We start from the raw sequence: 19578 nt of genomic DNA, 5'->3' as shown, positions 1-19578 counted from the left end.
TGTTATTATTACTGTAAATTCTCAACATCAAAAATGCTGAACTTCGGAGCCAAGGAGATGAGTAAGAAAGAAGACCTTGTGGAGAACATATTTATCCTCTTTGACCTCCCATCTATGGCATTTCCCAACTGAGCGGAGAAAGGACTTTGTGTGTTGAGATGAAGATGGCTTCTTGAAAACGAGCGAGGCCAGTATTGTTTGTCTGTGATGGGACACACACAAGAAGTCATGGTGCACCAATCTGAAGACTGGTCTGACAGATAGTCCCTATTGAAAGACCTGCCCACAGGCCCTGCATCTTTGTAAAGCTAACACACTCGCAAAATGGGCTTTTAACACAGATCCATCAGAATGCAGCTCTCAAGGGCTTTTGCTTATTTTAAGTGCAGGGCGAATCTCCCAGCGAACGGAACTGACAGCAAATTCCCCAAAAGATCTGCGGAGTTAGCTCACTTCGGCACAACCCTGTTTATTAAGCACTCATCCTGATCTGTTTGCAGGGAGCTCAGATGCCGTTGCCTCACAGCAAATGTCATCCTGCGCTCTCCATTCATTTCCCCGTCACTTTCCTTCCTGCGAAAAAGCCCAATCTTTTTGGGAAAGGGGGTTGGTCATACGAGACTCTAATTGAGCAACTGAACCCAGGAACAACCTCATCACCAGGGTAAAGTGGAAGAAGATTTTCCAGGGAGGATGAGACACTGTTTGCTTTTCTGTGGCCGGTCAGGTCTCTGTTGTCATTGCAGCTGAAAGGAGCCTTCCGGAGGAAAGGAAGGAGCTGGATTTTGGGGGCCGGGGGTGGGGGGGCGGTAGGAGGCCAATGATTTTTTTTATCTCCCAGAGGCCTCCAAGGCTGAGGTTGGGGTGTGTGGGTGGGGAGACCCACAGCTGTGCAGAAACTGTCCCAAACAGCTACTTCTGGCTAGATCAAATAGCATTGTGGGTCGTGGGGGTGGAGGAGTTTGAGGGTGGCTATCGGCTCGGTTTTTTAGGAGTCAGATTGTCATGGGCCTAAGATGGTTTCTTACAGGAACAAATTCTAAAACGGTTGTCACACGCATCAAAAAAGAGGGAGTTGCTTCCTCTTCGTAGAAAGAAAGTATCTATTGAAATATATAAATCTATTTATATAAATGAGATATATATAGTTATTTGTAAAAGAAAGAGAGAGTGTGTGTCATGGAGCTATTTTGCACTTTGTCGGAAAGAAGTTGGATTCAAAAATTGCTATCGGAGCCAAAAAGAAAAATGGAGGAAGGAAGCAAATCCAAGATGTTCCAGGCATCTTTCCTTTCATTCCTTCCTTCCTAAATTCTACTGGGACCAGTGTGGAAATTCCCGCCCCATTCTCTGAAATGAGTCACTGATATTTCTGCAATGGGAGTGGGGTGGGCAATGGGAGTTGGCCCAAAATGTTTTACTGTTGAGCAAAGGGTGATTCCATCAATTCTGCATTACATGGGGGGTGGACTAGATGTCCTTTGGTGTTCCTTCCAACTCGACCACTCTGTGATTCCATGAACAAAAGCCAAGAAGAAGGGCAGTTGACCCTTTCTTCAATGCTGGCAAGGGGTCCCAGCGAGGAGGGCAGCAAGACCTGGCTGTGTGGCAAACACCCCGTTTGGCTCTCCAGCAGGTGATGTTGGAGAATCCCAAGGAAAACATTCCCTTATGTCCAGAACAAAAATCAATCTGGCAAATACGATTTGAGATTCACTGTTGCTTTCACTCCACAAGCATGTATGTAGATGATGCCCTTCCCAGTTCACATTACTTTTTCTTGCATTGATACAAACAGAGTGCAATAACAATGCCATCGATTAATTACATAGATTATGTCATTCCTCCATGGTGAAATGAAGGCTGGGATTCCAGCACTGCAAGGGGTTGGACTGAAGCAGAGCTGGCCGTGACCCGCAGATGAAATTCCACTGTTACGATGGGAGTGTGTGATGTGGTTCGAATGAGGAATCTCTCCCCCTCTGCTCTGACACAAGTTGCACCCGGGTTTTGGAGGCAACGGCTGGCAAAGCCCAACTTTTGCAAGGAAGCGTCACCCCAGCGCCATCGTGCAATGGTTTTTGACTCATCCTTTCAGTGCAGTGATGCAGCCACACAGGGAGCTGTGTCCTACGTGGGGTCATGCTACCCCTCCATCTCCCACTGCATGTTTTCCTGGCCACGAAACAAAGGGTCCATCTGTCTGATAAGCTGCTCTGTAGAGACGCTGTCGTATGGACTTGCCCCGAGTTCAGATCCCGATTCAAGAAGTGACCTGGATCAAGGGCCAACGATTGAGCCTGAGTTCCTGGTCTTTAAAATACATTGCATTTCCATCATGGAGAAGCCATCTGTTCCCAAATAAGTGAACTGTGGTGTAGTGTGTGTGTGTGTGTGTGTGTGTGTGTGAGAGAGAGAGAGAGAGAGAGAGAGAGAGAGAGAGATATTTAGGAGGATCACAAGAATCTGATTAAATCAGACACAATGGATTCCCACCACAATTGGTCATTAATGAGATACAGAATGTAGTTAGGCGATGCTCCAAAAAGGGTTTTAGTAATGGGATCAGCTTTCAGGGTTGTTTTTTTGCAGGGTCCGAATGGCAATGCCATCAAAATGCCAACCCATATCCCCCCACACACATTAATTTTCCTTTTCAGGGGGAAATCTGGTAAATTAAAAAAACCTGTTGCCAATGACCTGGTTGTGATACCTCAACCACCTGTTTACAGGATTACGCCCCCATTTGAGAGCCGGTGGTACTGTAGTGAGTGCAGGACGAGGAGCTGGGAGAGACCAGGGTTTGAATCCACATGAAACTGACTGGGTATAACGTTGGGAGCCAGTCCCTGTTTCTCTCAGCCTAACCTACCTCACAGGGTTGTTGTGAGGATTAAACAAGGAGGGAGCAAACCATGTGGAGTAGAAATGCCAGAAATCAATAAATGCGTATAATAGCACCCTTTCAGAGTACAATATTTACCAATAATAATAATAATAATAACCCTATTTGCCATTTTCCTATTAGCAAGAAAAGGCTGTGGGTATGTTTAACTAAGCATTTATTAAAAGAATCTCAACCCCTAGAAAAAAGGGGGATCTCTAGCGCTGGCTGGCTGGCAACTCAAGTAAACCATGGCATTAATTTCTCAACTATTGGCGGCTGGGGGGGGGGGGGCTGAAGGTGGTCAAACAGGCCAAATACTTCTTGATAACGGAATTGAGCTTCGTGTTAACTTGATTTTGTTGTTGTTGTTGTTAAAGAGAGAGACTTTATTTTGTGCCTGACATAATTACGTACTGTACTTCATAAATATGAGGACTTGTATCCACCGAAGAAGACTTTGCACTAAAAAGGTCCAATTTGGGGGGGGGACGGACACGAGGGGGTAAGTGAGCGAGAGAGAGAGAGACAGGGAGCTGTGTTATTTCTTCTGTTTAGAACAAAGTCATTCAATAACAATAAAAAGAAATCAGATTTTAAAGTGTGTGTTGTTTTAATGGATGGAGATGTGGTCAGTCTACTCCTAATTGTGGTCAGTCTACTCCTAATTGAGCTGTGATTCCTGCACTGCAGCCAGGGGGTGGACTAGATGCCTCTGGGATCCCCTTCCAACTCCAGTTCTGTGATTCTACACGTGTATCTTTGTTCAGTGATGAACAGGTGCAAAACCAGGAGTATTTCGAGTGTGTTGATCCCTCTTCTCTCCAGGTAGAGGAGTAAAAAGGCCCATTTGCCTAAAACTCTCCCTTTCTCTCTCCTGACCAGAGCACCTCTGGAAATGCAACTGGATGGCACTGGTGGACAACGACCTCACCAGTGTCACCAAACCGCTTGTGACCCTCTTCCCCGATGCAATGTGAAAAAAGTAATCCAAATTGCACTTTGTAGATCTGGGTCTGCAATGTGAAGAAATGTTAGGGCACCGAGTTAATGGTTGCACTCCAGAGTCCTGACAGGCAAGGGTGACTTCTTTGCTGGGCAAGAACACTGTTGCAATCCTGACCCACCTACAATTTAATTAAAGTCTCATGAATTTAAATATGTACAGTGGTACCTCTGGATACGAACAGGATCCGTTCCGGAGCCCCGTGCGCATCCTGAAGCAAGACGCGACTGCGCGTTTGTGCGTGCCGCGTTTTGCCGCTTCTACGCATGCGTGTGACGCCATTTTGAGCATCTGTGCATGCGCGAGCGGCAAAACCTGGAAGTAACGCACTCCGTTACTTCCGGGTCGCCGTGGAGCGCAACCTGAAAATATTTAACTTGAAGCTACTTCAACCCGAGGTATGACTGTACACAGCCACTGCTACAGTTTCCCCGCACTGTGAGTTCGTTGATGGGTTGTGAGATTGTCGCTACGACTGAAGCTCTTGCCACATTCAAAGCACTGGTACGGTTTCTCCCCGCTGTGAATTCTTTGGTGGAAAATGAGCGTGTGCCTGTGACTGAAGCCCTTTCCACACTCCAAGCAGAGGTGCGGCTTCTCTCCGCTGTGAGTTCTGTGATGGGTAGTGAGGTGGGTGCTCTGGCTAAAGCTCTTCCCACACTCCTGGCACTGAAAAGGTTTCTCCCCGGTGTGGATTCTCTGATGGGCTGCGAGGTTGGCCCTGTGACCGAAGCGCTTTCCGCATGCCAAGCAAAGGTACGGTTTCTCCCCGCTGTGAGTTCTCCTGTGGGAAGTGAGAGAGGTGCTTTCGCTGAAGCTCTTCCCACATTCCACGCACTTGTGGGGTTTCTCCCCCTTATGAATTCTTTGATGGGAAGTGAGCCATTTCTTCCAGGCGAAGCTCCTTCCGCATTCCAAGCACTGGTGTGGTTTCTCTTCTGTGTGAACTCTTTGATGGGAAGCGAGGGTGCGCCTGTATCTGAAAACCTTTCCACATTCCAAACACGTGTAGGGGTTCTCTCCGCTGTGAGTTCTGTGATGGGTGGTGAGATGAGCGCTCTGGCTGAAACTCTTTCCACACTCCCGGCACTGAAATGGTTTCTCCCCGGTATGAATTCTTTGATGGGTTGTGAGGTTGGCTCTGTGACTGAAGCTCTTTCCACATGCCGAGCAATGATATTGTTTCTCTTCTCTTTGAGTGCTTTCCTGGGAAATGAGATGGACCTTCTTACAGAAGCTCTCACCGCACCCCAAATATTTATGTAGCGTTTCCATTATGCAGATTTCTAACATTTCGCCACCTGCAATGAAGAGAAAAACAGGTTAGATCCTCAGGAATCCCCCAATGATGGAGAAATGCAAATGAAAGATTGTTATAGACAAAGAACAGGAGAGATTTAGATGTCAACGTTCATGGTTTTCATTGACTAGTAATCACAGGCCTGTTTATGGGAACCTGAGATTTTAAAAGCCTGACTCTTTTCTGGGAGAGTTTGGCTCAATCATGTGATCCACTAAATCTCTAGGGCCAGTATTTAGTCAACGAAAAACGGACAGAAGAAGAACGGGAACCTGACAGAATCTGCATCTGCTAGCCTAACAACTCTGAATCCTATATTTTAAAAGGCCTAGAGTTCAGACTAGGCTGATCATTGTTATTTGACTTTCTTCTGTAAAGTTTTATTCTGGATTGTTTTAGTTGACTTTTAATGTAGGCTGCAAACTACTCTGAGATTCTTTTCTTAAAAATATAGAGTGGTATAGAAATGAAGTGCGTGATAGTAATAACAACAACTGGAGAAAGAATATTCAGAGCCCAAACAGGAGATAGTTTGGGGAGTGCTAGAATCCCAGAGGCTGCTGCTGCTGCTGCTGCTGAGCTCCATCCAAATACGGAAGGGATGTCACAGAGAGAAATGCACTGAATTTCAAAACAGAGGCCCTGATCCAACAGGGAGCCTTACTGAGAAAGTCCACGATCCCACGGTTCTCCGCCATGACTTCCTTATGCAGAGCTCTCTGGTCAGGATCCAGCAATGCCCACTCCTCGTCCGTGAAAGAAACGGCGACGTCTTCAAAGCACACTGAACCCTGAAAGAGAAAAGGAAATGTCCTCCACTCAGACAGCAGGAAGATGATCTACTGCACTTTGCTCCGGGGTTTTCTGCCTGTTGGTTACTTTTCAGGGATTGTTTTCCTGCACATTGTTATTAGGGAGGCTTATTTTAACGTATCAAATGAATTCTTCTCTTGCGGCTTTTAATGATGGGTATCACTCATGGTTCAAAGGGGAAGAGGTCAACATTGTGGTCCTTGTGTCATTCTGCCTGCACAAAGCATTCCAGTCTACCGGAGAGAAGGATCCCCTCTGTCCTCTCCCTGGACGCTGTTCTTGGGGGGACCCTCCCGACGCCCTAAAGCAAAGTTCAAGGGGTGAATGGGGACAATGGAAGAGAGAAAAGAGAGGGGGAAAAGCCCTGCTGTGAAACGGATGGGGCAGCTTAGGTGAATCCTGGCCACTGCTATTCATGGTTTGTCAACTGCTTAGAAGCCTATTTTAGCATTCAGTGACAACTTTATAAAGAAAGCAGCAACAACAGAGCGACATTCAGAAGGTGAGGTGAGGCAGCTGCTCCTTATTCTCAGCACAGAAACCTTCCTGAATGGCCTTTCCAGCTTTTGTGAAGGGCAACTTTGACAGAAGCCAAGTGGAGCAGGAGTGAGACTCATCACTGGGGCCCAGAGGCCTCCTGGCTGCCCCTCCCGTCAGCCTCTTGACCCACACAGCTCCTTCCCCCTACCTGATCCACTTCCACAGCCACCGCTTCCCCTGTGACACCATGAGAAGATGGAGGAGGTTTTGCAGAAGTCTTTCTGTCACCTGCAGGAGACAAAGGTAAGGTCTAGCAGAGCATCTCTTACTACAGATGGGCCTTAGAAAACCCTCACTTGCTGAGTGCATTTGGACATTTGTACCCAATTGGTAGCTCAGTTGTGTACATATTGTAAATCACCCTGAGTCCTCCAGGAATAGGGTGGTATATAAATTCAATAAATGAAATATACATCTCTCCTCCTCGGGGCTCTTGGCTTCCATTGTTTTCCCCCAAGCGATTCAAAGAACTCACAGGAGAGTTTCAGAGCCCACAGAATGTGACCAAACAGAGACAAACCACATCATTCCTCCTTACCCAGTGGCCTCTCTCTGGCGTCCAGCTGAGTCCTCTCTGCCTCAGAGGAACCTGAACCCATTCCTGCAAACAGATCCTTTCCCTGAAATCACAGAATCATAGAAGGGCATCAGCTAGTCCACCCTCCTGCAAAGCAGGAATCTCAACAGAAAGTCCAAACAGAAATCGGGGAGAAGGATTAGAAAAGGAACAGCAAAAGAAAAAGTGTTAGGGGTATCATATAACACTCCTTCGGTTCTTTCCTGTAAAGATGGGCCATGAGTAGAGAATCTGGGGAAACTCTCCCTCACGTTGGGAGCCCCTTGGGAGTATCCAGAGGAAAGTCTCTCTCACCTGCTTTCTCTCCTCTGCCTGACTCAGGAGGAATCCTTCGGCCAGGGCCACCGCCTGGGAACTGGTCTCCGCTCCGCATTCCCTCACCCAGCTCTCCATCTCCGCTGGAAGGACAGCCAGGAACTGCTCCATGACCACCACGTCCAACATCTGAGCTTTCGTGTGCCTTTCTGGCTTTAGCCATTGATGGTCAAAGTGGTAGAGTCTTCTGCAAACCTCTCGCGCTCCTTTGGCCTCCTGGGGGCAGAACTGCTGGCTCTGCATCTGTGCGTGGAGGGTGTCCTCCTCAGCCTGGATCTTCTGCACAGAGTTTCCCCAGAATCCCCCACTGCTCCCATGGCCTCTTCCTGCTTCAGGGCCAGCTGAGTCTCGCTCATCCATCTGTGCTCTCAGGAAATCGCCAAGAGATCAGAAGAAATCCTTTTTTTCCCCTGCTGTGTTCAGTCTGTCCAAATTAGAGCAGCTAGAAAATCCTACAAAGCAAATGCATTACTCAGTTATAAAATTGACACTGTCTGGAGAAAAGAAAGATGTTCCCTGATCAAAGGTGGACGATCCCTTAAGGTGCCTGCTTGGAGAGACTCAAGCTTATCCTGCAACTTGGGTTACTCCTGCATCCAAGAGTGTCACTTGAGGATTAGTCGGCCTCGGTGACAGTGCCCATTTCTAACTCTGGCCTGTTTGCCAGCCCCAGTCCACGATCTGCATTCTATGGGATTAGTACAGTGTTCCCTATGAAGAGCTGCCCTTGAAGAAGACTCAGAAACCGGTTTAAAACACAGCAGCCAGATTCCTGCCTGGGTTCCCCTCTATTTCACAGTTCCCTTTAAAGATGGCCACCTTCCTCTCCAGGGAGCTCAAGGCATCATCCATGGATCTAGCCCTCCTCATGCAACTCTCACAAAAACCCTTAGGAACATATTTAGCTCCTCTTTTAACCAAAGCTGCAGGGCTTGCGAGTTTGTTTCCAAGTGCAATTTGCCGTTCGCTGAGCCCTGGCATTATCTGAAGAACCCCCTCCTTCCCTACATGCCCTCTTGGGTGTTCAGGTGGGCAGAAGGTTGGCCACCCTGGCGGTGGTTCCTCAGGCACCTTCCACCCCCCACCCACCTATCCGAGGTAAAGGTAAAGGGACCCCTGACCATCAGGTCCAGTCGTGGCCGACTCTGGGGTTGTGGCGCTCATCTCGGTTTACTGGCCGAGGGAGCCGGCATACAGCTTCCGGGTCATGTGGCCAGCATGACCAAGCCACTTCTGGTGAACCAGAGCAGCGCACGGAAACGCCTTTTACCTTCCCGCTGGAGTGGTACCTATTTATCTACTTGCGCTCTGACGCGCTTTTGAACTGCTAGGTTGGCAGGAGCTGGGATCGAGCAATGGGAACAAGCAACCGCCGAGCTTCTGATCGACAAGCCCAAGTGGCTCAGTGGTTTAACCCCCAGCGCCCCCCCCGCGTCCCGCCTCCCCTAGCCGAGACCCGCCCGCTATTCCTGCGACTGTCACTTGCTTCCCTTCTTTTCCCCTTGGCAATGGGGGCAGCAGCAGCCAGAGCTTCCAGTATCACCGGAGGGGTCGGACTAGAGGACCTCATGGGTCCCCTCCAGTGGATGAAGGACCCCCAGCAGGAGCGCCCCGCGTCCCCCCCCTCCAAAGGGGGAGCCTCGCCCAGGAAGCGCCACGAAGGCAAGAGGAGGCCGGCGCAGCAGCCCCCGCACAGGAAGTGACGGGCCGGGGGGGGGTCTCGGCCGCCCCGCCTCGTCCTCATTTCCTTTTCAGGAGAGGCGGCGGGAAGCGGCGTCGGGTTGCTTCGCGACGTGAGGCCGAGACACCCGAAAGGCGCCATCTTGGAAGAGGGCGGGAGGGAAGAGGCGCGGAGCGCGGCCGAAGAGGACGAGGGCAGGCGGCTAGGAAGCGAGCGAGAGGCGCCGCCTGAGGAGAGGCACCGGGGGCAGAAGCAGCGCGGGGAGCGGGCGGAGAAAGCAGCGCCGCCGCGGTGGGCAGAGGCCAGGGCGCCATCTTGGACGAGGGCAGCCTCGGAGGAGGGACCCCGAGGGCGGGAAGTGACGCAGGCGTCGCGTGGAGACGGCCCTGCTGCCGTGGGGCGCGAGGGCGCGCGGCGAGGCCCCATTGGGCGGAGGGCGGAGGGCGGGCGGAAGTGCCTCTCCCGCCATGCCGGAGGAGGGCAGGGCGGGCGCCTGAGGCGGTGTCGGCGCAGAGCCGGGCGGGGCGGGGCGGCGCTGCTCTCTCTCTCCCTCTCGCCTCGGCCAGGGCTGCTGCTTCCCGGGCGCCTTCGCGGGGGAGTCCCCGGCCCCTCAGCCCGGGCCCTCGGGAGGCTCCACCCGGAAGGGGCGGGGGGGGGGGCGGAGAGGCCGGCTTCGTCGGTGAGTCCTTTAGTGGTCTCCGCCTCTTGGTGCCCCCGGACCAGAGCAGGCCGGGCCCTCCTCTCTCCCACTGCCCCCGCACTTGGGTCAGACTCAGGCTGGCAGCTTCAAGAATACAGTGGTACCTCAGGTTACAGACGCTGCTAACCCAGAAATAGTACCTCGGGTTAAGAACTTGGCTTCAAGATGAGAACGGAACTCGTGCTCTGGCACCACAGTGGCATCAGGAGGCCCCATTAGCTAAAGCGGTGTTTCAGGTTAAGAACAGTTTCAGGTTAAGAACCGACCTCCAGAACAAATTAAGTACGTAACCAGAGGTACCACTGTACTGTCCCACCATCTGGTCCTCTGTCGCCCCCTTCTCCTTGTGCCCTCCATCTTTCCCAACATCAGGGTCTTTTCCAGGGAGTCTTCTCTTCTCATGAGGTGGCCAAAGTCTTGGAGCCTCAGCTTCAGGATCTGTCCTTCCAGTGAGCACTCAGGGCTGATTTCCTTCCAAATGGAGAGGTTGGATCTTCTTGCAGTCCATGGGACTCTCAAAAGTCTCCTCCACCACCAGAATTCAAAAGCATCCATTCTTTGACATTGGGCCAGTCAAAGAATTATGGTACCAAAGACTTAAAGTTTTGGGAGAAGCCCCCTGGGTCATCTAATCTTTGTTGTTGTTGAGTCATTTAGTCATGTCCGCCTCTTCGTGACCCCCTGGACCAGAGCACACCAGGCCCTCCTGTCTTCCACTGCCTCCCTCATGTTCATAGCTTCGAGAACACTGTCCCACCATCTCGTCCTCTGTCATCCCTTTCTCCTTGTGCCCTCCAGCTTTCCCAACATCAGGGTCTTTTCCAAGGAGTCTTCTCTTCTCCTGAGGTGGCCAAAGTCTTGGAGCCTCAGCTTCAGGATCTGTCCTTCCAGGGAGCACTCAGGGCTGGTTTCCTGAAGAATGGATACGTTTGATCTTCTTCCAGTCCATGGGACTCTCAAGAGTCTCCTCCAGCACCAGAATTCAAAAGCATCCATTCTTCGCCAACCAGCCTTCTTTATGGTCCAGCTCTCACTTCCATACATCACTACTGGGAAAACCAGAGCTAGCTCAGGTGGCCTTAAAAGAAGAATAGGCAAATTCATGGAAGAGGAGAGGGCTCTCGATGGCTAATAGCCGCAATGGCTATTAAGAGTCTCCTCAAGAGTCTCCTCCAGCACCAGAATTCAAAAGCATCCATTCTTCGGCCACCAGCCTTCTTGATGGTCCAGCTCTCACTTCCATACATCACTACTGAGAAAACCATAGCTTTAACTATACGGACCTTTGTTGGCAAGGTGCTGTCTCAGCTTTTTAAGATGCTGTCTAGGTTTGTCATTGCTTTTCTCCCAAGGAGCAGGCGTCTTTTAATTTCGTGACTGCTGTCACCATCTGCAGTGATCATGGAGCCCAAGAAAGTAAAATCTCTCACTGCCTCCATTTCTTCCCCTTCTATTTGCCAGGAGGTGATGGGACCAGTGGCCATGATCTTCATTTTTTTGATGTTGAGCTTCAGACCATATTTTGCGCTCTCCTCTTTCACCCCCATTAAAAGGTTTTTTAATTCCTCCTCGGGTTAAAATGAACTGAGCAGGATTCCTAGAAAGGGTGGGGGGCGCAAAGTGGGGGGGAGTCCTCCAGGGCAGAAACCCCGCCCTCCTCTGCCTCCTGGACTCCGCTGAGTCTCCTCTCCTCTCTCTGGGGAGAAGGGGGGTCGGGAAGAAAGCCCTTAAGGCACCCGCACATTTTGCATGGGAACTTTCCTTACTTCTTGTTTTTCCTTTCTTTAAAGAAAGCTCAGAATCAGGGCTGTCGGGGAGTCCAGGCCAGGTTCCTAGCAAGCCTCATCCATGCTTGATCAGGGAACATCTTTCTTTTCTCCAGAGTGTTAATTTTATAACTGAACAATGCATTTGCTTTGCAGGATTTTCTAGCTGCTCTAATTTGGACACACTGAACACGGCAGGAGAAAAAAGGGATTTCTTCTGATCTCTTGGAGGTTTCCTGAGAGCACAGATGGATGAGCGAGACTCAGCTGGCCCTGAAGCAGGAAGAGGCCATGGGGGCAGTGGGGGATTCTGGGGAAACTCTGTGCGGAAGAGCCAGGCTGAGGAGGACACCCTCCACGCACAGATGCAGAGCCAGCAGTTCTGCACCCAGGAGGCCAAAGGACCCCGTGAGGTTTGCAGAAGACTCTACCACTTTGACCATCAATGGCTAAAGCCAGAAAGGCACACGAAAGCTGAGATGTTGGACGTGGTGGTCATGGAGCAGTTCCTGGCTGTCCTTCCAGTGGAGATGGAGAGCTGGGTGAGGGAATGCGGAGCGGAGACCAGTTCCCAGGCGGTGGCCCTGGCCGAAGGATTCCTCCTGAGTCAGGCAGAGGAGAGGAAGCAGGCAGAGGAGAGGAAGCAGGTGAGAGAGACTTTCCTCTGGATACTCTCAAGGGGCTCCCAACGTGAGGGAGAGTGTGCCCAGATTCTCTACTCATGGCCCATCTTTACAGGAAGGAACCAAAGGAGTGTTATATGATACCCCTAACACTTTTTCTTTTGCTGTTCCTTTTCTAATCCTTCTCCCCGTTTTCTGTTTGGACTTTCTGTTGAGATTCCTGCTTTGCAGGAGGGTGGACTAGCTGATGCCCTTCTATGATTCTGTGATTTCAGGGAAAGGATCTGTTTGCAGGAATGGGTTCAGGTTCCTCTGAGGCAGAGAGGACTCGGTTGGACGCCAGAGAGAGGCCACTGGGTAAGGAGGAATGATGTGGTTTGTCTCTGTTTGGTCATATTCTGTGGGCTCTGAAACTCTCCTGTGAGTTCTTTGAATCGCTTGGGGGAAAACAATTGAAGCCAAGAGCCCCGAGGAGGAGAGATGTATATTTCATTTATTGAATTTATATACCACCCTATTCCTGGAGGACTCAGGGTGATTTACAATATGTACACAACTGAGCTACCAATTGGGTACAAATGTCCAAATGCACTCAGCAAGTGAGGGTTTTCTAAGGCCCATCTGTAGTAAGAGATGCTCTGCTAGTCCTTACCTTTGTCTCCCGCAGGTGACAGAAAGACTTCTGCAAAACCTCCTCCATCTGTTCATGGTGTCACAGGGGAAGCGGTGGCTGTGGAAGTGGATCAGGTAGGGGGAAGGAACTGTGTGGGTCAAGAGGCTGACGGGAGGGGCAGCCAGGAGGCCTCTGGGCCCCAGTGATGAGTCTCACTCCTGCTCCACGTGGCTTCTGTCAAAGTTGCCCTTCACAAAAGCTGGAAAGACCATTCAGGAAGGTTTCTGTGCTGAGAATAAGGAGCAGCTGCCTCACCTCACCTAACCTTCTGAATGTCGCTCTGTTGTTGCTGCTTTCTTTATAAAGTTGTCACTGAATGCTGAAAGAGGCTTCTAAGCAGTTGACAAACCATGAATAGCAGTGGCCAGGATTCACCTAAGCTGCCCCGTCCGCTTCACAGCAGGGCTTTTCCCCCACTCTTCTCTCTTCCAGTGTCCCCATTCACCCCTTGAAGTTTGCTTTAGGGCGTCGGGAGGGTCCCCCCAAGAACAGCGTCCAGGGAGAGGACAGAGGGGATCCTTCTCTCCGGTAGACTGGAATGCTTTGTGCAGGCAGAATGACACGAGGACCACAATGTTGACCTCTTCCCCTTTGAACCATGAGTGATACCCATCATTAAAAGCCGCAAGAGAAGAATTCATTTGATACGTTAAAATAAGCCTCCCTAATAACAATGTGCAGGAAAACAATCCCTGAAAAGTAACCAACAGGCAGAAAACCCCGGAGCAAAGTGCAGTAGATCATCTTCCTGCTGTCTGAGTGGAGGACATTTCCTTTTCTCTTTCAGGGTTCAGTGTGCTTTGAAGACGTCGCCGTTTCTTTCACGGACGAGGAGTGGGCATTGCTGGATCCTGACCAGAGAGCTCTGCATAAGGAAGTCATGGCGGAGAACCGTGGGATCGTGGACTTTCTCAGTAAGGCTCCCTGTTGGATCAGGGCCTCTGTTTTGAAATTCAGTGCATTTCTCTCTGTGACATCCCTTCCGTATTTGGATGGAGCTCAGCAGCAGCAGCAGCAGCAGCCTCTGGGATTCTAGCACTCCCCAAACTATCTCCTGTTTGGGCTCTGAATATTCTTTCTCCAGTTGTTGTTATTGTGCGAGATAACGATCTTGATAGCTTGATCGTTGAGCCGTGTACTCAGACAGCTTTACGATCCCAATCCGTCATTCGCAGCGTCCGGCACACTTCTTTCTCAGCTGCGCAACAAAGTCTGCTGTCTCTTTGGCCACGGCTTAGCAGAGTAGCAGACAGCGGTGTAAAACAGTCTTTTTCTCCCTTGCTCCATGCAAGCATACACAGACAGCTTCGTCTATTTACAGCTTTTATTCAAACATTTGTCCATCACTGCTTGCAGCCATGTTAAAACATGTCCGTCTCTCACAAGACACACAGAGAGAACAACAAGATACAGTCTCCTCCCAGACTCCTCCCAGCTTCTACAGCTGACGTCAGAAAGCTGACGCACAGCTCAGAACACTTAACCAGTTAAGTTCTGAACTCCCACACACCCCCTTGCGTTGCTTTCTGATAAAACCTGTGTAACATCTTCAGCCACACCCTGTGAGATCAATCCCTTCCCCAATGTCTTGCGCCCTACCTTGGCGTACCTGTTGGGCATCTGTGGAATCACCTCACAACTCTCAGAATCGCACTGTGCGAAACTTACCCACGTACCTGTGGCCTGGTACCTCTCAGGTGGAATACCCTTGGTTGTGCGACTGGATCGCCTAGGCACAAACTCTGGTGTTTCCTCTGGCTCACTGTCACCAGCAGGTGTGTCCTCTGCATCACGGGTTTCCCCCTCTGACTTAAAGCGTCTTCGAATCCTCTCCATTACACTTACAGGAGAACTAGGCTCACTCTTGGGCTGTCCTCTCCTAACAACTTGTGGAGATGCCCCACCCTGCTCCTGACCCTGGTCAGTGACCTGGTCGTCATCAGCAGACTCAGCCTCTTCTTCCTCTGCCTCATCAGAACTGTCTTCTGGATCAGAGAGACATTCTGAAAGAACATCACGCCTGACAGGAGTCTTTGACTTTACATCCTCCTGACAGAAATCAGCGTGTTTACTGATCAACACCTTACTCTGATCACCTGACGGATATGCAAATCTCCATGCACGAGCGTCTGGCTCATACCCACAGAAGATCATTTTCTGGACTTTGGCTCCATCTGGCCCTTGCAAAGCCTTAGGCACAGGGACAACCGCAGGAGATCCAAACTTGCGCAGAAAATGAACCTGGGGTTTGCGGCCATTTAACAACGAGTACGGTGTGTCACCTACCAGTGAGTTGTAGACACGATTCCAGGTGAACGACACACAACGGATTCCCTCCAGCCAAAACTTTGGAGGTAACCTGGCGTCTTTCAGCATCACCTGTCCAGCCTTAACCAGAGCTTCACTTCTCAGCTCTGCCACCCCCCTCTTACTGGGTGAAGTAACTGTGTGACGTATCCCTCTTCTGTGAAAGAACTGCTGCAAAGCAGAACCAGTGTACCTATCATTTCTGTCACTGACGATTGCTTGAACCCTGGTGGAGAATCTCTGTTCCACCCCCTCAACCCAGCTCTTGATCAGCTGTGCTGCATCCTCCCTGGATTTGAGACCGTGAGTCCAGGTGCTCTGCGAAAAATCATCCAAAAAAGTTAGCAGAAACCTGGCCCCTCCTAGACTTGGTTCCTTGACAGGACCGGCCAAATCTATGTGAACCAGCTCAAAAGGTTTAGTGGTTACCCGTTCCACCTTTGGGTAACTGCACCCCCTCACCTTTGCTTGCTTGCATGTGGTGCAACTAATGGCACGTCCACAATCTCTAATTTTACACCCTCTGGTAACCTCAGGAAGCACTTGCAGTTCTTCTACAGAACCATGAATGGTTCTCCCATGCCAAACACAAGCACATGACACATGAGCGGGAACTGTAGTACGCTGGTCGGGAACTGTAGCACGCTGGTTGGGAACTGTAGCACGCTGCGCCTGTGCTCTCTCAACCTTCCCCTCACCCCCAAGAGACGTCTTAAGAATGAAAAGATCATTCTGCCCTTTCTTAACCTCGGCAAGTACCCTCTCCCCTTTGGAGATTGTGCAGACATCATTTTCAAAACAAACTTTGAACCCCTTACTTAACAAATAAGGCACAGATAACACACAATGATCCGCCTCTGGGACGATACAAAAACCCATCTGTTCCTGCAAAACAGAAAAATAGGCATTAGCAAACTTATAAGTCTTTTGTCCCTGTTCTTTTGGAAATGCCGTGCAATTCCACATCTTGACTGCAGGGGTCTCTGGAACCATGTTGCGGTTAGCTGTAGAGTCGATGACAAAGCTAAGCTTGGAATTTTCCACACTACTGTTCTCAAACAAGGCCATGCAGGCAGTTGTTTGATAAGACTCTTCCTGTTCTTTACCACGACGCCCACCTGCACGTCTTGCTGCCTGGCCAGTCTTGTTGCCATGGAAACTCGCCTGGTTCCCATGAGAAGTGTCCTTGAAAACATCCTGCATCGGCTCTGTGCTCCGGTGGGGGCAGCTGCCATGCAGACGTTGTATTCCAGTGGAAAAACACTGCCCGGGGCTCCTCCCAGCTGGCCTGGCCTTCCTTCTCCTGGAACGGCACCTCCCACCAGCCTGGCCCCTGCTGAAGTTGCTCTCCGCTTCAGCAACAGTGGAAAGTTTCTTAAACTTGCCTTTGGAACTCTTCGCCCCCCCGATCTGCCCAACAGTGCTCCTTGAGACTGAAGTACCGGGAACTGGGGCCGCAGCCATCTTGGGGCTCTCCATTTCTTCTCCAGGGCCCTGGCCTCCTGCTGCAGTTTCACACAAACTTCGCAGCACCTTCCAGGCAGCCCCTGGTGTCTGTACACCTTCCAAATGGGGTCTCAGTGAAGCATCAACGCATGCTCTGAGCATATTCAGCTCCTGTTGCATTCTCTGCTTGCCATCTCCAGGCACCGCAGATTCACAGCCTGCTTCAGCTGGCTCTGACTGGCTTCCTTCCCAAAGCCCAGTGACCAAGAACCAGCCCCTTATTCTTCTGCTCCAGGTTGCCCAACTTTTTAAAGTGAGCTTTTCCACTGGCATATCTTGGCTCTCTGCCATTTTCTTCCCGTTCTCCCAAGGGGGCCCAAGCTTACTTACGATCAGGTACAGCTTCTCTGCCTCACCCTTCCGTGGAGAAACGATTCAGCTGCTCTTAGCTTTTAGCTCTGTCTCTCAGCTTTTGCCTCTCAGAAGCAGGCAAAGACTCCCTCTGCTTCCCGGCATCAGGCTAGACTCAAGGAATGCAGCTTCCAACCTCCAGCTAGCTTCCGTGCCGACTTCAAAGCGTTCCTGGAGCTCACACCGACTGTTTTACGAGCGTTTACTGACCTTCCATAACCTGTGCGAGATAACGATCTTGATAGCTTGATCGTTGAGCCGTGTACTCAGACAGCTTTACGATCCCAATCCGTCATTCGCAGCGTCCGGCACACTTCTTTCTCAGCTGCGCAACAAAGTCTGCTGTCTCTTTGGCCACGGCTTAGCAGAGTAGCAGACAGCGGTGTAAAACAGTCTTTTTCTCCCTTGCTCCATGCAAGCATACACAGACAGCTTCGTCTATTTACAGCTTTTATTCAAACATTTGTCCATCACTGCTTGCAGCCATGTTAAAACATGTCCGTCTCTCACAAGACACACAGAGAGAACAACAAGATACAGTCTCCTCCCAGACTCCTCCCAGCTTCTACAGCTGACGTCAGAAAGCTGACGCACAGCTCAGAACACTTAACCAGTTAAGTTCTGAACTCCCACAGTTATTACTATCATGCACTTCATTTCTATACCACTCTATATTTTTAAGAAAAGAGTCTCAAAGCAGTTTTCAACCTACATTAAAAGTCAACTAAAACAATCCAGAATAAAACTTTACAGAAGGTAGCCTGGCTAGTCTGAACTGATAAGGGCTTCTTACTGTAGGCTTCAAAGTTCTTAAGAAACTGGAAGTGGCTTCTCCCGGGTATTTTTGTTTTTGCTTCTACCCATTTTCTGTTGACCAAAGAGATTACTGACCTTGGAGATGAAGTGGATCCCATGATTGAGCCCAAAATATCTCTCCCAGAAAAGAGTCAGGCTTTTTGAATCTCAGGTTCCCATAAATAGGCCTGTGATTATTAGTCAATGAAACCGTGAACTATATCTATCTATCTATATATAGATATATAGATATATATAGATATATCTATAGATATATCTATACATCTGTATGTACTCCCAGTGGAGCCTTGACTAGGGTTTCTTCCTCCAGCGGGCGCTGCTCGCAGAGGGACTCAGGAGCAGCGGAGGTTTCACCCGCAATATACCACTGAGTGAAACCACCATCTGCCCTCATACAACTCAGAGGGAGAAACAGCTTGTTCTTCCCTCTGCATCTTTGATCTGCTTGACTGAGGAGTGTGCAGCCGCCCTTGCCTCAGTGGAGCAGTTAAAGGAAGCCCCAGCTGGCAAACTGCCTCTGCTCCCAGGGTGAGAGCTGGGGCAGTTTCACCCCGTGTCTCGTGGGCAGAGGCCAGCACATCTTGTTTTTTCAACATTGCAGTATATTGCCAAATGTTTGGCTAGTCTGTTTAGCTGGTGATACACCACAATGTTGAAAAGCTGATATTTCTCAGCCCTCTGAATCTCTTCAGTTCTTTGACTAAAACAACCTTTCACTCTCGTTGCTCAATAATTGGGGGTTTCTTGAGAATCTGTTTTTCTCTTCCTTACAGGTGGCAAAATGTTAGAAGTGAAGAACAAGGGGGACCACATAGTGGAGATGCTACATAAATATTTGGGGTGCGGAGAGAGCTGCTGTCAGAAGGTCCATCTCACTTCCCAGGAAAGAACTCATAGAGGAGAGAAACAACATCGGTGCTCGGCATGTGGAAAGAGCTTCAGTCACAGAACCTACCTCGCAGCCCATCAGAAAATTCATACCGGGGAGAAACCATTTCAGTGCCAGGAGTGTGGAAAGAACTTCCGTCGGAAGTACCATCTCATGTCCCATCAAAAAATTCACACAGGAGAGAAACCATATCAGTGCTTGAAATGTGGGGAATGCTTTGAGAATAGCACAAGCTTATGTCTCCATCAGAGTCGTCACAGTGGGGAGAAACTATTTCAATGCCAAGAGTGTGAAAAGAGCTTCAGGCGGAAGGACCATCTCATTTCTCATCAAAGAATTCATACAGCGGAGACGCCCTTTAGGTGCTTGGAATGTGGAAAGAACTTCCGTTGGAAGGCGAGTCTCATTTACCATAAAAAAATTCATACAGGAGAGAAACCGTGTCAGTGCTTGGAATGTGGAAAGAGGTTTACTGTAAACTCAAGCGTCCTTCGGCATCAGCGTATTCACCATGGGGAGATACCGTTTCAATGCCAAAAGACTGGAAAGAGCCTCGGTCAGAGCCCCCATCTCCTGCACCATCAGAGAATTCATACACGCGAGAAACCCTATTGATGCCTGGAATGTGGGAAGGGCTTCAGCTGCAAGGACTGTCTCACTTCCCGTCAAAGAACCCATAGCGGCGAGAAACCATATCATGGCTTTGTACAAATTTAATTTTTGGGTACTTGGTACGTGAGGATTTCAACAGTGTTTTTTTGCTTCCAACTCAGCAAAGAAATTGACCTTGTCTCTCAAGGCCATGGAATTCACACCCGATAGGCAGCCGTT

At 49.9% G+C, this 19578-nt stretch overlaps 2 protein-coding genes across 5 annotated transcripts; one reads left to right on the top strand and one right to left on the bottom strand.

Annotated features, from left to right (window-relative positions):
* Positions 1-3539: 3539 nt before the first annotated feature.
* LOC309329888 (uncharacterized protein) lies at positions 3540-9184 on the bottom strand. 2 transcript variants are annotated; one of them, XM_081841092.1, is made up of 6 exons: positions 9080-9184; positions 7415-7887; positions 7082-7163; positions 6692-6771; positions 5855-5981; positions 3540-5191 (listed from the first exon to the last, which is right to left on the bottom strand). In XM_081841092.1, the coding sequence occupies exons 2-6, from the start codon at positions 7793-7795 to the stop codon at positions 4311-4313; spliced, it is 1551 nt and encodes a 516-aa protein (XP_081697218.1). In that variant the 5' UTR covers positions 7796-7887; positions 9080-9184; the 3' UTR covers positions 3540-4310. The 2 variants fall into 2 exon arrangements, with proteins under 2 accessions (XP_081697218.1, XP_081697217.1); XM_081841091.1 differs by lacking the exon at positions 9080-9184 and having other exon boundaries at positions 7415-7977.
* Positions 9185-11033: 1849 nt separating this feature from the next.
* On the top strand, positions 11034-19578 carry LOC309329901 (uncharacterized protein). Of its 3 annotated transcripts, XM_081841116.1 has the most exons (6): positions 11034-11112; positions 11739-12229; positions 12481-12562; positions 12873-12952; positions 13666-13792; positions 18632-19578. In XM_081841116.1, exons 2-6 carry the CDS (start codon positions 11831-11833, stop codon positions 19360-19362), a joined length of 1419 nt encoding a protein of 472 aa, XP_081697242.1. In that variant the 5' UTR covers positions 11034-11112; positions 11739-11830; the 3' UTR covers positions 19363-19578. The 3 variants fall into 3 exon arrangements, with proteins under 3 accessions (XP_081697242.1, XP_081697243.1, XP_081697241.1); XM_081841117.1 differs by lacking the exon at positions 11034-11112 and having other exon boundaries at positions 11518-12229; positions 12487-12562; XM_081841115.1 differs by lacking the exon at positions 11034-11112 and having other exon boundaries at positions 11518-12229.

The sequence above is a fragment of the Podarcis erhardii genome (genome assembly GCF_964252035.2).
Source record: "Podarcis erhardii genome assembly, chromosome: 15".
Classification (NCBI taxonomy): Eukaryota; Metazoa; Chordata; class Lepidosauria; order Squamata; family Lacertidae; genus Podarcis; species Podarcis erhardii.
The sequence above is the reverse complement of the archived record's forward strand: the minus strand, read 5'-3'. Positions and strand labels throughout refer to the sequence as shown.

Coding starts and splice junctions, on each gene's coding strand:
- LOC309329901 (XM_081841116.1), top strand. CDS start 11,831: ATGGATGAGCGAGACTCAGCTGGCCCTGAAGCAGGAAGAGGCCATGGG. Junction 12,230..12,480: donor AGGCAGAGGAGAGGAAGCAG/GTGAGAGAGACT, acceptor CTGTGATTTCAG/GGAAAGGATCTGTTTGCAGG. Junction 12,953..13,665: donor TGGCTGTGGAAGTGGATCAG/GTAGGGGGAAGG, acceptor TTTCTCTTTCAG/GGTTCAGTGTGCTTTGAAGA.
- LOC309329888 (XM_081841092.1), bottom strand. CDS start 7,795: ATGGATGAGCGAGACTCAGCTGGCCCTGAAGCAGGAAGAGGCCATGGG. Junction 7,164..7,414: donor AGGCAGAGGAGAGAAAGCAG/GTGAGAGAGACT, acceptor CTGTGATTTCAG/GGAAAGGATCTGTTTGCAGG. Junction 5,192..5,854: donor TGGGATCGTGGACTTTCTCA/GTAAGGCTCCCT, acceptor TCTTCATTGCAG/GTGGCGAAATGTTAGAAATC.